General features: G+C 35.4%; 1 protein-coding gene across 1 annotated transcript; it reads left to right on the top strand.

The window, feature by feature from the left end:
- Positions 1-283: 283 nt before the first annotated feature.
- LOC145120677 (cellulose synthase A catalytic subunit 2 [UDP-forming]-like) lies at positions 284-7,103 on the top strand. Its single transcript, XM_079056476.1, has 14 exons — positions 284-898; positions 1,347-1,542; positions 1,640-1,872; positions 2,152-2,260; positions 2,343-2,517; positions 3,364-3,630; positions 3,723-4,068; positions 4,182-4,319; positions 4,415-4,540; positions 4,610-4,822; positions 4,918-5,197; positions 5,287-5,483; positions 5,723-6,073; positions 6,155-7,103. The coding sequence occupies exons 1-14, from the start codon at positions 818-820 to the stop codon at positions 6,734-6,736; spliced, it is 3,294 nt and encodes a 1,097-aa protein (XP_078912602.1). The 5' UTR covers positions 284-817; the 3' UTR covers positions 6,737-7,103.
- The last annotated feature ends 14,774 nt before the right edge of the window (positions 7,104-21,877 follow it).

Raw genomic sequence — 21,877 nt, forward strand, 5'->3', positions numbered from 1 at the left:
AAGTACAACCTTTATACCCACCCCACCGACAGTTAATCTCAAAGGGGTTTATCTTGCGGCAAATCCTGCCGACGAATTTCCGAATTTGGTAATTTACTATCCTACCCTTGCTCGGACCCTCCAAGAACCACCGTACATGGTGGGGCCCACCTCCCCACCACCACCATCTCCTCGACAGGGCCCCACTTCCTCCGAATTACAACTCATACTCTACTTTCTCTCACTAAAATCATCAAAAAACCCTCCCACAGATCCATCAAAGCGATCTGTGTCTGTGTCCCTTATGTATTACGCGTTGAACTTTCAACGCCCATCTCTCTCTCTCTCTCTAAAAAATTAACACAAGTTATCTTTTTCATTGATCTCTTCTTCAACCATTAACCCCTTTTCTGTGATCCACAAACACAAAACATTACAGCTCAACAAACCCCCCAACTGGGTTCTCTTCTCTCCATCAAGAAAGGAATCAATCGAAACTACCACTTGATTTTTTTAATCAACATCTTGGTTTTTATCTTTCATATATTATATTCCAAATCATATACGTATTTGCTGTTTACATTTCATTTTCAGTCGTATTATAATGTGGGTTTGGTTTTCTCTCTGATGGGTATATTAAATAAGTGAGAGAAAGAACACAAACAAGTGTAGAGAGAGAGTTAGAGAGAGAAACAAAGAGAGGAAAGCTCTCTAGTCTCTACTTTGTTCATGGGTTTCTTCAAGAGATTTGTCGTGTGAAGTGCGTTCTCTTGGATTTCTCAAAGTCTGTTTCTTTCAGTGTTTATGTGTTTAAGTTTGTGTGTATTTCGGTGATTCAATGGATACAAAAGGACGGCTTGTTGCGGGTTCACACAATCGTAATGAATTTGTTCTAATCAATGCGGATGAAGTTGGAAGAGTAAGTTAGAATTCCCAATCTAAATCCTTCTTCTTTTTATCTCAACTGGGTTTCAAATCTTACTTCCATTTATGGCTTAAATGTTGCAATATCTCTACTTCTTGAACTGAATTCGTACATTTGAACTTCTAATTTGAGTTCATATGGCCAAATAAAGCAAATTTTCTATATTTATTTCTGTCGGTGGCTTCAACAGTGTTGAAGAAACTACTCTTTTGGATAAGAATCACTGTTCATATGATAGATTTGTGTTTCACATCACACAATTCATCTTCGATTTCAAAGATTATCACTTGAAATCTTGTTTTTCTTTATCTATTAGGTAGTTAAATAAAGATTATACCTTTTTCTTGGAACCCATGTTAATTTGGGATCTGTCGGTCAAGATTTAAGGATTAATTAGTTGACTTTCGATGAAATCTAAATTACTTTCGATTTCTTTCAACAGGTGACTTCTGTTAAAGAATTGAGTGGACAGATTTGTCAGATTTGTGGAGATGAGATTGAAATAACAGTTGATGGAGAACCATTTGTTGCTTGCAATGAATGTGCTTTCCCGATTTGTAGACCTTGCTATGAATATGAAAGAAGAGAGGGTAATCAAGCTTGTCCTCAATGCAAAACTCGATACAAGCGGATTAAAGGTAAGCAAAAATGGTCAATTTTATCTTTTTCATACCAATTTTACTAGAAACACTTAGATTTTGTGAATCTTTATCTAATTTGTTGGATCTTGATTAGGGAGTCCAAGAGTTGATGGTGATGAAGATGAGGAGGGATTTGATGATTTGGACAATGAGTTTGATCTTGCAAACTATTCGGGAAGAGATCCTCACAATGTTGCTGACATGGCGTTCTCTTCGCGTCTTAATATTGGGCGGGGCCCATCTAATGCTTCCGGATTTGCCACCCCTTCTGAGGTGGATGCAGCGGCCTTGAACCCTGAGATCCCTCTTCTTACTTTTGGTCAAGAGGTAGTAATATAATAGGCTTAATAGCCATAATTCTATTTCTTGATAGTTTAATTTACGAATTCATACAACTTTTAAACACCCTTGGGCACTGTGCTCTTATGCCAGATAGTGGGCCACTGTGTACCTGATTTGTGTGAAACAGCTCAGGGGTTGTTGAAAGAATAATCCTTTTGCAGCTTTTGCAGAGGCTTAGTGTCATTGGGTCAAAATCAAGATTTATGAACTTTATTGTGATTTAAAGTTGTGAAGTTTATTTATTTATTTTTTGTTTTATTGAAGGATGATGGGATTTCGGCTGATAAACATGCTTTAATTATTCCACCATTTATGAATCGGACAAAACGTGTCCATCCTATGCCGTTTTCTGATACGGCTTCACAAGTTTCTTGTAAGAATTGGTTTATGATAAAGTTTGAATTTTTTTTAAAGACAATTAGTTTTCTTGACTAATCTTTTTTTGGTGTTTATAGTGCCACCTAGACCAATGGATCCTAAGAAAGATTTGGCAGTTTATGGATATGGAACAGTTGCTTGGAAAGATAGAATGGAGGAATGGAGGAAAAGGCAAAATGATAAACTCCAAATGGTTAAGCATGAGGGTGGTGGACATAATGATGGAGATGTTGATGATCCTGATATGCCCAAGTAAGTGGATCCTTTTCAAAATATAATTTTTTTTTATTATAATTGTTTGTTAGTTTAGTTCTAGAGTAATTATAAGTTATAAAAATCGAATCTTTATATAGAAATGACACAAAATCTTGCGTATATTATTACTTTATTGGACACTTTTTGCCCCATAAAAGTTGCAACTTTACCTTTGTATTGACAATATTTCTTGTTAAGGTCACATATCTTTTGATTTTATCCCCCAAGATTCTGTTTCTTTTTTGTCATTGTAGGAGGGTGTTTGGGATATTTCATTGAAAGTTAAACACAATAAGTCAACTATGTATCCAGTCAAATGTTTCAATTTTCATCGATAAAAAAGAATTATAAATTCACATTGCGACTTATGAAAGCATAATTGGTAATTAGTCGCACAAAAAAAGTTCACTTGATGTAGTTTATTGTCTTGTTATAGTCATATGTATATACATTCATGCATACATATGTCCCATAACCTTTAAGGTGTTGTTTCTTTTTGACTTAATGGAGACAAGAATTAATCCGGTAAGCTACATATAAATATTCTTTTACGACTTATTATAGAAACAACTACTCAATATAGAAAGTCAAAGAAAAAGGCTTTCCCTTTCTACAAAAGTTGCCCTCATTTACCTTTTCCTTATATTTCCTCAAGTGTGTTATCGTTTTCTCAATTAAAAAAAAAAAAGATAAAAGGAGTTAAGGAGTTAAGGACCCATGTTTGCTTTTAGGTTGCATCATTTTACCCGACTTAGTATTAGATGAAAGGTGTCTTATTATTGTTAATTGTTAATATAACATGCAATCTACTAAAAAAGACTATTTTTTTTAAAATCTTTATAGGATGGATGAAGGGAGGCAACCACTTTCAAGAAAGCTACCGATTTCTTCAAGCAAGATAAATCCATATCGAATGGTGATATTGATTCGTATGGTGATTCTTGGCCTCTTTTTCCACTATAGAATCCTCCACCCTGTGAACGATGCATACGCCTTGTGGCTCATTTCAGTTATTTGTGAAATATGGTTTGCTGTTTCATGGATTTTTGATCAATTCCCAAAATGGTTCCCAATTGAACGTGAAACATACCTTGATCGATTGTCACTAAGGTACATAAATTGTTATTTGTTCGATTCCCATTAATCTTTCTTGCATCTTTAATTCTCTATTTTAAAAAATTTTAACATAAGTTTTTATTTAGGTATGAGAAAGAGGGGAAGCCATCTGAGTTAGCTCCTGTAGATGTGTTTGTGAGTACAGTGGATCCGTTGAAAGAGCCGCCACTTATCACCGCCAACACGGTGTTGTCAATCCTGGCGGTGGATTATCCGGTGGACAAGGTGGCTTGCTATGTGTCTGATGATGGTGCTGCCATGCTTACCTTTGAAGCTCTTTCAGAAACTTCTGAATTTGCAAGAAAATGGGTACCCTTTTGCAAGAAGTTTAACATTGAGCCACGTGCCCCTGAGTGGTATTTTGCTGAAAAAGTTGATTATCTTAAAGATAAAGTACACCCCTCATTTGTAAGGGAACGTCGTGCTATGAAGGTAAGTCTATTGTTTGACTTTTTAGGTCAAACCTATATATATATATATATATATATATATATATATATATATATATAATAAACTATATGATGATAAACTTTATAAAATTATAGAGGGAGTATGAAGATTTTAAGGTGAGGATCAATGGGCTTGTGACAATGGCTCAGAAGGTTCCGGAAGAAGGGTGGACTATGCAAGATGGTACTCCATGGCCAGGAAATGATGTTAGGGATCATCCTGGAATGATTCAGGTGTTCATAAATTTAATATATTGGTTTTCTTTTAACATTGTTAATTGTTATATAAACTTAATAATAACAAGAAGTTTCTTTTATTATGAAAATAGGTTTTTCTTGGGAATAATGGTGTACATGACATAGAAGGAAATGAATTGCCACGTCTTGTTTATGTATCTCGTGAAAAGAGACCTGGATTTGATCATCACAAGAAAGCTGGTGCCATGAATTCTTTGGTAGGAAAAAACTTTCTTGATTTTTATAGTTTTTTTTGTTGCTTCTAACATCTCTTTTTTCTTGAAAAGATTCGGGTGTCAGCTGTCATCTCAAACGCACCTTACATGCTCAATGTCGATTGTGATCACTACATCAACAACTCTAAAGCCCTTAGAGAATCTATGTGTTTCATGATGGACCCCACATCCGGAAAGAAAATTTGTTATGTTCAATTTCCTCAAAGATTCGATGGTATTGATCGACATGATCGATACTCAAATCGTAATGTTGTGTTCTTCGATGTATGTAACTAACTCTTCAACTCCATATACTTCTCAATCTTTATATAACATTAATGTCATGATCATAAACTAATTTCAACTTGATATTGTATTAGATTAATATGAAAGGGCTTGATGGGATCCAAGGGCCAATATATGTGGGAACGGGGTGTGTGTTTAGGAGACAAGCATTGTATGGATACGATGCCCCAACAAAAAAGAAACCACCCGGGAAAACATGCAATTGTTTGCCAAAATGGTTTTGTTGTTGTTTGTCATCAAGAAAGAAGAAAGGAAAAGGGAAGTCAAAGGAGAAAACAAACAAGAGTAATAAGAAGAATAAAGAGACTTCACCACAAATACATGCATTAGAGAATATCGAAGAAGGAATCGAAGGTAAGTATCGTGCTTTTAAAGGGGACCAATTTCAAAATCTTTTTATGTCAAAAACCCTAATTATTTTTTTTTTCTTCTTTTGAATATAGGAATCGATAGTGAGAAGTCATCACTCATGCCTCAAATAAAGTTTGAGAAAAAATTCGGTCAATCTCCGGTTTTTATCGCTTCAACACTTTTGGAAGACGGCGGTGTTCCTCCCGGAGCAACTTCTGCATCACTCTTGAAAGAAGCCATTCATGTTATTAGTTGCGGTTATGAAGATAAAACCGAATGGGGAAAAGAGGTATTCCATTAAAATCCTCTTTCATTTTGTGGGTCCTGTTTCTGTCACTGAAACCTGTAACCGAAACAGGACCCATTTCGTTGGTCCTGATTCTGTTACCGAAACCGAAACAGGACCCACGATCCATTTCATGGTCCCGTTTTTGTAACAAAACGGGACCAACGAAATGGACGCGTTTAGCGGTTATTTTCTTATTTTAATATATACTTAACTTTTTTTTTTTTTAATTTTAAAAATAGGTTGGATGGATTTATGGGTCGGTTACGGAGGATATTTTAACGGGATTCAAGATGCATTGTCATGGTTGGAGATCGGTTTATTGTATTCCAAAAAGGGCAGCTTTTAAGGGTTCGGCTCCTATTAATCTATCGGATCGTCTTCATCAAGTTCTTAGGTGGGCCCTTGGGTCGGTTGAAATCTTGTTGAGCCGACATTGTCCGATTTGGTACGGGTACGGGTGCGGGTTGAAACCGTTGGAACGGTTTTCGTATATAAATTCGGTTGTTTATCCGTTGACATCTGTCCCCTTGGTTGCCTATTGTACACTTCCTGCTGTTTGTCTACTCACTGGAAAGTTTATTGTTCCTGAGGTAAGTATTTTGAAAATCTATCAAAGATTAAAAAGATTGGTGATGACTGATGACTGATGAGATTGTTGTACAAATTTGCAGATAAGCAATTACGCAAGTATTCTCTTCATGCTCATGTTTTTATCCATTGCTGTAACAAGCATTCTCGAAATCCAATGGGGAGGTGTTGGGATTGATGATTTATGGAGAAACGAACAGTTTTGGGTAATCGGTGGTGTCTCAGCTCATCTTTTTGCCCTTTTTCAAGGTCTACTCAAAGTATTGGCCGGAGTCAACACGAATTTTACAGTTACGTCAAAAGGAGGAGACGATGGTGATTTTGCAGAGCTTTATCTCTTCAAATGGACGACCCTCTTAATCCCGCCATTGACCCTCTTAATCATCAACATAATCGGTGTGATTGTTGGCATATCTGATGCGATTAGCAATGGATACGAATCATGGGGTCCGCTTTTTGGTCGATTGTTCTTCGCGATTTGGGTGATTTTGCATCTGTATCCGTTCTTGAAGGGTATGATGGGGAAGCAAAGTGGGGTTCCGACGATTTTGATTGTGTGGTCGATCTTGTTGGCGTCGATTTTCTCTCTGTTGTGGGTCCGGGTCAACCCGTTTTTGGACAGGGGTGGGATTGTGTTGGAAGTTTGTGGATTGGATTGTGACTGAAGTGATACAGACGTGAAGAAAGAAGATTGAAGATTGAAGAAAGAAGAATAGAGATGTTACAGAAGAAAGAAGAAAGGTCTGGATGAAGGTTTTGATTGGTCTGTGAGTGAAATATTTATCAGTGAATGTGTGTAGATAAAAAGGGATCGGGACCTGATACATTGATGATGATTGATTTTGCAAAGTCTTTTTTTGTTTTTCTTTTTTTGGGGTTAAATCTTTTTTATTGATTCTTTTAAATTTGGGTAATTTTTGTGGGTTGTGAGGGATAGACTTCAAGAAGAAGATGAATCTGTCTGTAATCCCATGAAGAAACATAAAGTTTAGTTATTTTTATATAATTTAATATCTTCTTTCTGGAATAAAACCACTTGTTCTTGTTTCCATCAATTTCTGTTACATATTTGAGGTCATTTTTGGATTGAGCTGGAGTATATCTCTCAATTGAAGTTGAAAGATGTGGATTGAAGTTGTTTTTAAGTTGAGCTTGAATAGTTGGATCATAGTGGACAACAGTTGTCTAATGATCTGTTTTGTCATCATTGGTTGTCATGAAACCTTGATATACTCGACTTTGATCATTTGTTGGTGTCATGAAACCTTAAAATAATCTAAGTAACAAATATGTCCTTATAAATATAACCAGTTTTCATATTAGTTATTTATATATTTTTTTGAACAAAGAAAAGATTTTATTAGATAAATTAGCAAGGAATTAGCTGCAAATATAAACAATACAAGAAATCAAATTTGGTTCTTTCAAAAAGTTAAATGTCAAATTGGGATTATATGAAGAATAAGTAAACTTACTACAACCCGATTTAAAGCCAAGAAAAGAAAATAACAAGAATTGAATCAAAGAGAGACTCCAGCCAAAATCGACATTCCCTGAAAACATTGTCGCGATGAATCCAGATTAACCACATCGCAGATAAAACAGTTTAACAATTATGTCAAATCACTTGTGTAACCCTTTAAATTCAACATAATCTGATCATCCAAATACAAAAGACAAAACCAACGAAATTCCTCTATAAGAACTCACCTTTACATATATAGATTGATAACTATTAGGCTATTTGGAGTGTCCAGCGCTTGTCTGCGTGAACACCATCCTGGGTAGTGCGTTAGCGTTTTTGGTCGTGGTTCGAACAACGCTCATTCCTCTCTATACACTATATACTGGAAGAGGTGAACACCACCCCCATAGGCCATAGGGGCGTCGTTGATGTGGTGGTGAGGTGATAGGTGATCATGCTGGAAAACGCTCAACCCACTTAGGATAGCCTTACAAAATAAAATGTGTGACGTTGATTCAATCACCAAAATACAGAACGGTCATAAGAGTGGCTTCAAATCCATATCTCGCATATCTAAATTGTCTCTCGTACCCAATCTGTTTTGATAATGTTCCTTAGCTAAAATATGAATTTTTACCAACACAAACTTATTCCATCTTGTTAACCCGTCGAAAAAACTGAATTACTATCCAAATTCCAAAAAGTGTATGATTTAAGAGAACAAAAAACACCTAGATCCATATAATACCTAAATACAAAAATCATCCTCATCAAAAAGAGACACCCCATCAAAAAATCTCATACAAATCAATATAAGTCATATCTTCACTTCGCGAATAGATCAGAAGTTTAAAAACAAAAAATGACTTGAAAAAACAAGACGCAACGATATCTCATTAATAGTTTCCAACACATTCAACCTTGGAATATATCTGATAAAGATCCTGGACTCGTTCGCACATCCTTCCAAAAATCACTTGGTACTTATGAGTTATAACCAATTTTCTTTTGGATCATCAAATTATCCAAACACAATCTATCATCCCTCAAAACTTCGAAAACACACACAATTCCACTTTTACGAATACAATGTACACTTTTAATCAAACACACTCATATGACATAGGTTCATTATAAAAAATATCACCTTCATTTAACCAAAAAGAGTCAACATAACAAGCCAACCCCTAATCATCCAACATCTTCCGACGCAAACTCTTTTTCCACCTGATCATCTCTTCCCCAAAAAAAGGTACATCTAAGCTAAGGTGTTGTTTGTTTTTTCGAAGCAAAAATTCATGAAATGTCTGCGGGCCACCTCTGCAACCCTATGCAACAGAAGAGATTTACCAAACGGCTGCAACTTGTAATAAGAATCATGTTTGTTTTTTTGACATTTTCAGACTGCTACGGTAAACTGAAATTTAAATAAACTAAATTTATAAACCGAAAATAGTTCTCAACACCGAAATTTTAATAATTATAGTCTTAAAACATTGAAAGAATACTAAAAAACATGTAAAAAAACAAAAATATAAAATTTCTAAAAAAATCTTAAAAAATGTAAAAGAGGCTATCAGTTTTATTCTAGAAAAAAAAACTAATTTTAAAAAACATAATAATAATAATAATAATAATAATAATAATAATAACAACAACAACAACAACAAATTAAGAAAATAGTGCAAACGATGTTTACAAAGTTCATAAAAAAATTACACATGTTAAAAAAGATACAACCGAAACTGAAAATATTATTAGGAAAAAAGGTAAAAAAAAATAAAAATAAAAAATCAAAGTTTTTTTTTTAAAATCAAGTTATAAAAAATTGTGGAAACTATAAAAATAAAATATATCAAATCCATAAATCAAAGTAAAAAAAAATCAAAGTTTAAAAAAATAAGTTATACCAAAACTCTAAAAAAAAACTTGAAAAAAAATGAAAGTTGAAGAGGTTTGAAGATGCAAGTTAAGTATTGCACCACCAGAACACGTCCAGAGGCTTTGTAGACTGAAACCTTGCAAAAAAACAAACTGCTACGAGATGACAAGTGTTGCGCGTGTGCTGCGCCGCCCAACAAAAAGTGATGTTTTTTAAAAAAACAAACAGCACCTAAAGTGAAACATCCCAAAAATACAGACCAAAAATTTCGTTTTAAAATATTAAATAAACCATAATTATCCCAAAAACATGTCATAATATCTCAAACATCATATCAATGTATATCAAATATCAGAGTATAAACATCCAAGGCTAAAACATGTGGTGTGTGCGCTGCAATCATCCCGAGCCCTTCCCCTTGCTACCGGAAGTACCTGAAACCAAAACTGAAAACTGTAAGCACGAAGCTTAGTGAGTCTCCTCAAACTACCACATACCATACACATATAACATGCTACTCAGAGATACGGGCCCCGCCCACACTTATGGAGATACGGGCCTCGCCCACACTCCGCTAAGTGGGAGATACGGGCCCCGCCCACACTCCGCTGACTCTGAGATATGGCCCCGCCCACACTCAGCTACTACGAGATACGGGCCCCGCCCACACTCGACTACTATGAGATACGGGCCCCGCCTACACTCAGCTACTACACACATATACAAGTATCACACAGACAACAAGTATAACTAATTCTATCAATCAGGCATATCTCCATAATCAAACTAAGTTATGAGATACGGGCCCCGCCCACACTCGACTAACTGGGAGATACGGGCCTCGCCCACACTCAGCTACTAACATAATCATACTACGCGGCGGCCTTGGTGCCGTAGACCCGTTCCTACTGAAGGAAACTCACCTCTCAAACTGGATGTTGAACTCGTGCGTGAGGAATCTCTGCTGGCTGCTCCCACGACTCCCCGGCTAACTCTATACAGAAATGCTTAGTCAGAAAATTGAGAATCCTTCTAAGGGTAAAATGACCATTTTACCCCTGCTCTAATTTGGACCATATCTAAGGCCCAATTCCACCTAATCTTTCTAAGTCTACTAATGGCCTACTAAAGGCCCATTAATGGCCCAATTTTCTAAATTAGGCCCAACTTCTCAAACGGGCCTTCCCTAAGCCCAAACATGTCCTTAGCCTAAAAACCTGACTTCTGATGGGCCACTAAGGTCCAATAGCTGACAAGTCCAAAGGTTGGCCCAATCCGAGGCCCAAAGATGTAAAGCCCAATACTGTCGAGTACGCGGGGCGTACTCCTCTGTACACAGGGCGTACCTGCTGTGTGGCTTGTACGTTACGCGTACTGGTTGGTACGCCCAGCGTACTACCCTGTTAAGCTACTTTTCCCATTAAGCACTTAATACTTAACTCCAGAGGCTATAACTACAGATCCAAGTCCTCTTCAACGTCTTAATCCATAAAGTCGATTACTTGGTGGCTTGCAACCCACCAAATGAACCCAAACTTGGAAAATAACAACATACTCCCATGGAAATGGCTAGATCTCATGCATGGTCACAAATGGACCTTAAAGATTGAAACTTTATTGCTAAAGGAATGCATTTAGCTCTGAGGGTGGCAACCCCAAGCTTAAAAAAGAAGTTGCATCATAAAAATCCTTCCTTTGGACCTAAAAAGGTCCAAAACTCCATAAACCTAGATCTAAGCTTCTATGAGGAAAGTTGGAAGCTTTATACCTCCTTTGAGTGCTAAAAGATGAGATAATATCAGATCCTTGAGCTCAAGATACTCAAGTTCCTCTTCTCCAACTTCTCTTCTCTTCTTCCAAGCTCTTCTTCACCAAACTAATCTTCAAAATGCCAAACACACACAAAAATGGAGTATGAGAGGGTATTTAGGGTTTCTGAGGGTGAGGGGCTGGTAAGGAGGCCAGGGGGTGGCTATAATGGGGTATTTATGTGTCTTAAACCCTAAAAATTAGGGTTTTGGCATCTGCTCACGTACGCTGCGCGTATGTGCATGCGCCCCCCACATCCAATGCGCGCCTCTACGCCCTGCGTACACCAAGGCTACACCCAGCGTACGTCTTATGGGCGGCCCAATTCTTTGGCCCACTTGCTTATGTCCACTCCAATAGTCATTTTTATCCATATTTAGCCCAACAATAATTAAGAAATACTTAATAATTAATACCTCAAATGACGGCCGTTATATAAAGCACTCAAGAACATCTTTAGGAAATTTGAACATTGAAAACAAATATTCACTCAAACTTTCCAAAATAGACTTTAGACTCCTAACATGTTTTATTATTTTAAAAATGTACATCTAAAAAGCTACATGTTAATTCAAATCCTTTTTTCTACAAGACTAATATAATACAATAAAAACTCATCAAGTACATTACAATAAAATTAATATTTTTTTCATTATTTAAAAGGTAAGATTGTCATTTAGTTAAATAATAAAAAATATATAAAAATAATCTTTAATAATTTTCCATTCAATCTTATTGTGAAATTAAAAGAAATCATCACATAAAAACTGTAACATCTTAATTTTGGGCCTAAAAGTTTTGAGCTTTTTGGAGAAAAAATGGGAAATTTTAAAAAAATATTTTAATAAAATAAAACTAACTATAAAATAATAAAAAAAAATTGATATTTTATGGAGGTAAAACCTTGAATAAAAGACTTTTATAGTTATTTGAAGATTTAAATGGGTAAAAATGGGAATATTGACCAACCTATTTAACTATAAAGGATTTAAAATGTTAGGAATATGGTCAGGAGGGGTTTGATATGAAAATAGATTGTGGTAGGTGGATTTATTAGTGAAAGATGATCAAATGAGATAAAAGAATAGCAAGGAGGACTGTACTTGCATAAGTGACCATAATTAGTCTATTTGAACCTTCTTCTTCCCCTTTTCTTTTGCATCATGAAACTCAGCCAAATCTCCCTCTTAATTCATTATTTTTCTCTCCCAAATCCATGGAGATTTGAAGCTTGAAGTTGTTGGTTGAAGTCTTGATCAAATCCTTTCAATAATTTGCATTTAGAGGTAGTCTCTTGTTCATTTATCCTCTAAATTTGTTCTACGGTTTGTGTGTTTGTGAAAACTCAAAATTCACTACCATTTATGATGTTCATGCGAGTTTTAAATGTTAAATCCATTATCACAACCATCTCCAAACTACGACTAGTAAATAGTTGTAAGAATTGGTAGTTTGGTGTTGTTTAATGGGCTTACTTTACCCTAGATTGTAGAATTTAAATTTGATGATTTAACCTGACAATACAAGTTGATTTATGTTTATATATAATATAGAGTTCGTTATCCATGGTTGTGGTTGCAAATCCCACTCTTATTTGAGTCTAATTAGGCTTTGGTGGAGATTTTAGGGTTTTCCAAACCCTATCTTCTCAACTATGAATTTCATGATTAATGCGATGTTATGAACTTGTTTTAAGTCTAATTCATGGCTTCTAGTCCAAATCTAGTGTCACTTTGTTAGGTCATACTTCATCTTGTTGTTCATGGGGTTTTATGGGTGTCTAGCTCCTATTGAGCTTACTTAAGGATTTCTTAATCCTAGAGGATGATAGATTCAAAATTTTGGGAGTAATTTGTACTATGATGATTTTTATGTCCCATTTGTTGTAGGGATGAGTGTGGGACGGAACCGGTACCGAACCGTACCGTTCCCAATTTCCCGAAAATCGAATTTTATCAAAAGTCAATCCCTAGTACCGAACCGATGGGTTTTGAGCATTCTAACACTCCTATGGTGTACATGCAACCCTAGAAGCTTTGGATCTATGTTTTCTCTAATATACATGCAAACTTTTAGCTTCCAAAGCATCATCCTAACTAGCATACAATGGAGTATAAACAACATGAAATACAAGTTAGATGACATACCTTTTAGTGTAGTTGGAAACCTTGGACCTTTAAGAACTTAATGCCCCAAGTGTTGCACCTCAAATGGAATCACACAACACCACCAACAATGGAGGAACTAGAGAAGAGATTCCTTGCACACACAAAATTCGGCTAGCGCTCTTACAACTCCCTTAGGTGCCAATTTTGGTAGCTATGAGGCTTCTTATATAGTGTGACACAACTAGGGTTACACCATGTAAACCCTAATGTGCATGACTTTCCACATTCCTTAGGCTCCATGGGTTTTAACCTCCATGGAGTCCATGGGTCACCACATGGGTTTAGCCCAACATAAAGAACTATGGATCATAAGCCCACTTTATAAGAATGAATGATTTACACAATCAATTCCCATATATTTAATTAGTCTCTTTTGATTACTAAATTAATTCCAAATTAATTCTTGATCAATACTAATTAAATAATATGATTTCATATTAATATATTAGAACTTATAATATATTAATAAACTATAAATAACCTCTTCTCAATTATCCATCCTTCAGATTATTCTGGTGCCATGCAACCCAAATGGACCATGCTACTCTCGGGTCAAGTATATACCAATTATAGTTATGGACTTAGACATTAATCCAACAGTCTCCCACTTGGATAAGTCTAATAACTGTTATTGCAAGTACGACTCCACAACCCGACTAGCAATCGTAGCTCTTAAAAGCCGCTGTGGAACTCTGACCTAGTCAATGATGCGTCCATTAGATAAGGGATCATATATTCCTCCATTTTAGATATCATATGGACTGAGACATGGATTATAATCATTCTATCTGTCTATCTGTTGTTTCCCGATTTCCGATTTATGACGACTGACTAATTGAACAAATCAAATCAGTCCAGGCTTGGCCAAGCACTTAGGGGTGTCATCACTAAATCATCGAGGGGCCCACATATATCGCTTTTATCCACATGGGGTAAAATGAACGGATAAACTTCGACTCAAATGCTTGCTTGTACTTACTCATCAAATCACACACAACAATATATTTTATAACACCAAGTTACTGGTGCGTTTACATACGCAATGTGCAACCGACTTTCAACTGCAACTCACATGTCTCCGTTTCAAGAATATAAGATACTATCGTCTCACAATCACTCGTGATAAAACCCATGAAGTGATTCAGATGAGCGTGGGTTGAATCCAATACTCGAATCTTATTCCAGGAGTACTCATGAACACTATAGCAAGCCTGTGCTATGACTAAAACACCTCTACAGACCCATTCATGACAGTCTTGCCTCAATACCTACTTCCAAAGTATGATTGACTGTGGATGGTTTGAATAACATAGTTATTCGGGAAGTCAAAACATGCAAAGTGAAACACAAGAATAATACTAATCCTATATGGCCCAAAAACTTTTGAGTCCCATATTGATTACTCATTATTCATTGTATAATGTTTCGAATAATCAACTTAATACTCGAATTAAAACAATAGTCATGCCATGCTCCAAGCATGCACACTATTTTTGTCTATGGTCCTTACTCTGTGAAATAGATCAATTGACAATATTTCAATGATGCTCATTTCTCAATTCCAAATCCTTACCGTAAATGTAAGAATATCAAATTCTTGCCATTTACTATAATTTGTTAGATTTTAAACTTATATGCAATGATCCTCTTGTAATGACTATGCACAAAAGTCACAGAGACTTGGCAACAAACATTACAAAGTATTCCAATGGAGAGCAGTTCCATGGAAACGAAGTCTCAAATTCAAAGTACATACCTTTGAACATCCTTCTTGCATTAAGTTTTCTAATCTTACACAAATTTAAGGAATAACTTTCACTTATGGAAACATATCCATATCCCCATTTTGACTATCACTTCTGAACAAGAGTTTCCTCTTTTCAAAATATGTCAACATGGTCCATCCATTTTTATTATACTTCCAACTACAAGTGACCAATCCTTAGCGAACCTTAGATTGTCTTTAACAGTTGTTTAATCATTTTATTCATATCCGGTTCTATTCCTTTTTCCCTCTTAATGCCCTAGGCATTAGGAAAATTTTAGAACAGATAAATATTATAGCACATGTAATCGATCCTATACCCGAAGCATATTGGACACGATTCATAAAGACATGATACCTAACCAATATTTTGCTACAATATTTTTATTTTCCATGTTCTCATAATTCGAATTATGAAAAGGGATACCGTAATCATAATCGAATTTTGAGAATGCAATTAACACAACCATGACTAAATTTGATTAAAATCTCACAATCTAAGTTTTTAGATTTGAAATGAAGTATAATTTCCTCTCCCTTAATTATAGCAAAACAACTTTTCAATTTGCAGATTGAAACTTTTGTTTTCTATAATTAACATTGCTAACTTGCAACATTTACCATAATTGATTATGCTCCCACCAGCATAATAATTATTATATTACTATCATAACACTTATGCTTCCACTAGCTTTGACATGTATTATGAAATCAGTTGGACTTCTAGAAATCAATACTTATTGACTTTCATTACCAAAGTTCAGATTTATGATACGAGATGCTTTGATAAGACTTTATCTAGGCTTCTCAAACTCATACACCTTCCCTTAGACAGCCCACATGTGTGTCTAAACAATTTAAGAACTTACAACAATAAGTCTCAAATGTTTAGACATTTTTGCCATTTTTCACAATTCGAATTATGAAAAGGGATGTCGTAATCATAATCGAATTTGAGAATGCAAATATCACAATTGCTATCTCCTTAAAATCTACTTAGTGAAAGCGTTTCCTCACAATCATTTTCATGAATTTGAGAGAAACCTTATGACACTTAGATTTTATGGTGTATGTGTTCCTATCCATGTGAATTTGTCATAACTATAATCACATGACAAGGTTAGTGACAAATCCAAACTCATATGGACTGAACTTGTTCAATCTTAATTTCTTGCCACCTGGCAGCACAAGGGCATGTCATCGCTTCCAAGTTGTTATGCAAACAACTGAGAACTCATAGAACTCACATGCATAGTCAACTTTAACTGGAATGGGCACATAAATAAGAATATGTCAACACGATAGGTTACAAACCTCAAGTCGTGTGCTAGTGTTTAACAATAGGTTTACTCTTGATTAGTTCTTGAAACTTTCAAGATCTTTAAGAATCCCACTGACCTCTTGAACTATAAGATTCACTTTGTCAAGGAACATGACTCGACAAACAAATATTCAAGAGTTAGTGCGGATTCTAATCAAGACTAACACTTCACATAATTGGCATTAGTTGGTCTTTGTTTTATCCAAAACATCACAACTTACCGATTTCAAATGTACAAGAGTAGAAAACTTTTTACTCTACATTTGATAAGTGTTATAAACCTTCCTTAATTTAGTGTCACTCAAGGCACAAGCTTGAAGTATGACTCTAAGACTTGTTTTTGGAACGAAGTATGACTCATCTTCTAGATTTAACCATTTCAACAATTCACGATTCCTCTTCTTAGCCATACAAATGCACTAAGATATCCTTAGAGGATCAATTGTGACATAGTTTTCATAATCATTAAGATGATCATAAAACACGATACTCAAGTACTCTCCCATCTTTTCAGATTGGAGAAAATTTTATCTTTCTGCCTAATTTGATTCTTCTTATTCATTCTGCTATACATTGAAATCTTTTCAACGATTCAGAATTATACTTAATCCTGTAAGTATAACCATATTTACTAAGCTTTAGTAAATCATGACGAATAATCTTATCGATCTTTGTGGTAGATCTGACCAGCGCACACCCAGTGTACCCGATCCCCTAGTCCTTCACTTGGCTCACATATTCATGTGAATAAGGATTTAGCCTTAATTTCCCAAAGACAAAGGTTCTCATTCATCACACACTACAAGTTGCATGATTCCAAGTTTCTATCCAACTGAAACTTGGGCGATGAGAATCTTTCCTTATTTGACAAATTTTGTCACTACCACAAACGAAAGAATCAAATCCATATTGAATATTGCTAGAATATATAAACATCATTTTTTCACAAATGCCATTGTAAGGAGACGTAAAATAAAACAAAATCAAAATTTTATTTATTTATAAAACGCGGAAAACTTTTCCTTACAATGCAATTATAAATGAAAACCATGTTTCTAAATATTTCTAAGCAATCTATCATAACTCTTAAGCAGCAGGTCAAAAATCAGATCATCGAACCATGCGATTGAAATCCATTTCTTCGCGATCAGACTCAGCATACTCTTCCTTTAAGCTTCATTTCATTTCTTCGATTCTTCAAAACATCAAAATGTAATTACATTACATCATGTATTGAGAATATCCAAATAGGAACTTAATAGAGATAGACAATGGATTTTACCTGAAGTAGAGTCAAAAGTTTTGACTTTACCATTCTTGTGATCTTTCAGGTAAATATGGCAGCTTCACAACCAATGCCCCTTCTCTTGGCAATAGAAACATATGGGCTCTTTGGAAAGAGAAATCTTTTCTGGACTTCCAATGTTTCCATTGTCAATGTCCATGTAAGTTTGGGAAGTAGATCTTCCAATCAACTCTGCTTTTCCAGTGCACCAAATCATTCCTGATTCAGCAACAACAAGCAAATATGTTAGATCAATAAGGTTCATGTCGTGATCTCCCATATAGTAGTCCTTAAAGAACCCGCTATATGACTTAGGAAGTGATTGAAGAACTCAGTCAACATCCAACTTCCTCGAGACTTCGACACCCAACTCTCCCAGCCTGTCAATATGTGACTTTATCTCCAAGACATATGCACACACAGACCTTCCATCTTGGTGTTTGCTAGCCAATAGGGTTTGAGTGACTTTGAACTTGTGGGTTAGGGAAAATTCTTGGAGGAGGTGGAGGAAGTGAAACATGATTTTTCATCTCCACGATCCAATCGTGGGACATCATCTTCTTGAGGAAAGCTTGATTCAAAAGATTTGGGAAGACCATAGTTGTCTATACTAGACATCTATAAGGGAGAAATTCAAGTTTAGTTGATTTTAGTCCTTAATATAACACCCAACATGAAATATTAAGGCTAGGACCCAACACAATACATTACAATTCGGAAGAGGGATGTCGTAATCTGAATGCAAAATATTTGAAGGTAGGTAAATGACGATTACCAATTTCCACCATGAAAAACAAAATTTATCATTAGGTTTTAAATGGATTGAAACTCCTAGATCCTTTGAGATTCATTGAAAAATTCAATGGCATGTTTAAATCTCGATTGTGCCATTCAAGTTTGTGACTGAGATGCTGAGGATCACAAACAAGGTGTGAATAACCATGCAAATTAGCTTGGTACACCCAATGTTACAACCACCTAATCAATGTGTCGGTTAACCAGACACGCTCCATTGATCTATTATTAACATCAAGCTACCCTTTGCCACACACTGTCAGTCCGAGATTAGTGTTCCGGTTAACCACACACGCTCCACTAACGACTTAACAAGGTGCAAAGTGCAATTTCATGGGTTAGCACCAAATTCACATTTTCCTAAGTAACTAAGATTGGGAATTTATAAGTGTTTAGTTACTTTATAATTATCATTATACTTTTAATGAGAATTTAAATGTCCTGTCAAACCCGTTCGGCTAACGACCCTCCACCAGTCAAGGAAGCGGTGGGTGAGAGTGGACACCCATTAAACTTCCATTTTATAGGCAGTAACCTTATACCCCCCTTATAGACCGACTTCGTGAATGAGGCCTACTAACGGTAAGACTGACTTTTACTCTTATACATACATATATATATATATATATATATATATATATATATATAAATATTAAACCTATAATATTGTAATAGTATAAGGGTTGAATTTTAAACTTTTAAAATTCTAGGGTTTGGAACTAAATGTTTCAAAGTGAGACTTTGCATTTACAAATTCCAAAAACTTGAGGGCAAGTTTTGAACTATTCAAAAACTTTGGGTTTTCATAACGTATGAGTTTAATATAGGTTTTAATGAAAAGACTCTTGGAAATCCATAACTTGAGGACAAGTTATGGAGTTCATAAAAACATTTATGAAAAGGACTCTTCAAGTTCCATAAGTTGAGGACAAGTTATGGATGACATAAAACCATTTAAGATGACATTTAAAAATGAGACTCTTCACTGGTTAGATTTGTGAGGGGACTCGGCGAGTTCCCCAGTGGACTCGGCGAGTCCACTGTCCAGGAAGCAGAAAATCGATTTTTTCAAGCTTTGAAAATAAGTAGCATCAAGTATAATGGAAAACAACCTGGCTCTGATACCACTGATGGGTTTTGAGCATTCTAACACTCCTATGGTGTACATGCAACCCTAGATGCTTTGGATATATGTTTTCTCTAATATACATGCAAACTTTCAATTTCCAAAGCATTATCCTAACTAGCATACAATGGAGTATAAACAACATGAAATACAAGTTAGATGACATACCTTTTAGTGTAGTTGGAAACCTTGGACCTTTAACAACTTAGTTCCCCAAGTGTTGCACCTCAAATGGAATCACACAACACCACCAACAATGGAGGAACTAGAGAAGAGATTCCTTGCACACACATAATTCGGCTAGCGCTCTTGCAACTCCCTTAGGTGCCGATTTTGGTAGCTATGAAGCTTCTTATATAGTGTGACACAACTAGGGTTACACCATGTAAACCCTAATGTGCATGACTTTCCACATTCCTTAGGCTCCATGGGTTTTAACCTCCATGAAGTATCCATGGGTCACCACATGGGTTTAGCCCAACATAAAGAACTATGGATTATAAGCCCACTTTATAAGAATGAATGATTTACACAATCAATCCCCATATATTTAATTAGTCTCTTTTGATCACTAAATTAATTCCAAATTAATTCTTGATCAATACTAATTAAATAATATGATTTCATATTAATATATTAGAACTTATAATATATTAATAAACCATAAATAACCTCTTCTCAATTATCCGTCCTTCAGACTGTTCCGGTGCCATGCAACCCAAATGGACCATGCTACTCTCGGATCAAGTATATATCAATTATAGTTATGGACTTAGACATTAATCCAACAGTTAGTACTCTATGCATCTATTATTGTACCTTAATTTATGGATGATGTTTGAGCTACTATAAAGTTTATATGGGTTATATCTCAATGTTGATGGGTGATTAAGGTCCCAATACCTTATTACATCTACTTTTCATGTGTTTTATGTTTCATTTATGATACTGGTTCCTTTTTGTTGAGTAACATTAATCACACATTGTGATTTAGTGCAAATTGAGTTATATGTACTCATTAAGCTTCTAAGTGAAGTTTGAGAGATATTTTGATGTTTGATGTCTCTTCCAAGGACATGAACCATGTGAGGATCTTTTCCTAATTTTAATTGAAATATTTTAACCTATGTCTGATGTTACATGAGTCATTGAATTCGTCTCTTGAAGAGTTGAAGGTCAAAACCTTTGTTCATGGCTTCTTTTGGAAAATTCTACAAAGAAATAGGTGTACAACAAGCATGCCATGGGGTGTGTCATCCACGGCCAATGTGACATAGGTCGTGTCAGGTGGTCTGATTAGATCTAATACTTTGCTTGTATCTTTAGTTTGGTTCATTCCTTTGGTTTTCTTTGGCTTCCATAATTCATATTAGGATACTTAAGAAGCATTAAGAGATTAGGACATATTATTGAACCATAAAAATGTACTTTGGTCTTTTAACAACCTATGATGACGAGCTTAGGTGATGATTGGGAAACATAAATCTTGGAGAAGTGTAGTGCAAGTGAGGAAGAGCATGATTATGTGCTAAGCATTGGACTAATGTGAGTTTACCGGGAGTACACATCCCTATACATTTCCTTTGTGTTTTGATGAGTTTTTCTTGGTTTTTATAATATGATATTATAATGTAAACCTTGATTGCAATGTGGATTATTTTTGCATTCATGAAATCGTATTTTTCTAAAACCATTTGTTAATATAAGTTAAAAATACTTATTTTTGAGAAAAAAAAAGTTTTAACACCCTACTTATTACATACATGCTAGGATGGGGGTGTGACTTGTATGAACTCGGACCCAACCAACATATTTGCATGATAGTAAGTAGATTTTTAGATAATTCTTACATCCACATGAAGGCTAACTACCCTTTTGTATGAGACTTTAGATAATGCCACTGTAGTTCTTTAGTTCTTAGTATAAGAGGATTTCCATCTTGGACAATATAGGCGAGATTTCCACCTAGTGGTAGGATTTCTACCATTAGCTTTAGGGGATTTCCCTATAGTGTCTTTTGTCATATTGTGAGACTATTGAGATTGACAAAAAGGTTAGAATATATGCATGCATTGCATACCCATATCATGAAATATTCTTGATTACCCCTTTGTGAATTTGAAATGATTAGTCAATATTATGTTAATAAAAGTTTAGCGCTTGTGTGTGGGGTGGAACTTTAGGGCATAT

Source organism: Lactuca virosa, chromosome 6 (assembly GCF_052849685.1).
Source record: "Lactuca virosa cultivar CGN04683 chromosome 6, Lactuca_virosa_CGN04683_v6, whole genome shotgun sequence".
Taxonomy (NCBI): domain Eukaryota; kingdom Viridiplantae; phylum Streptophyta; class Magnoliopsida; order Asterales; family Asteraceae; genus Lactuca; species Lactuca virosa.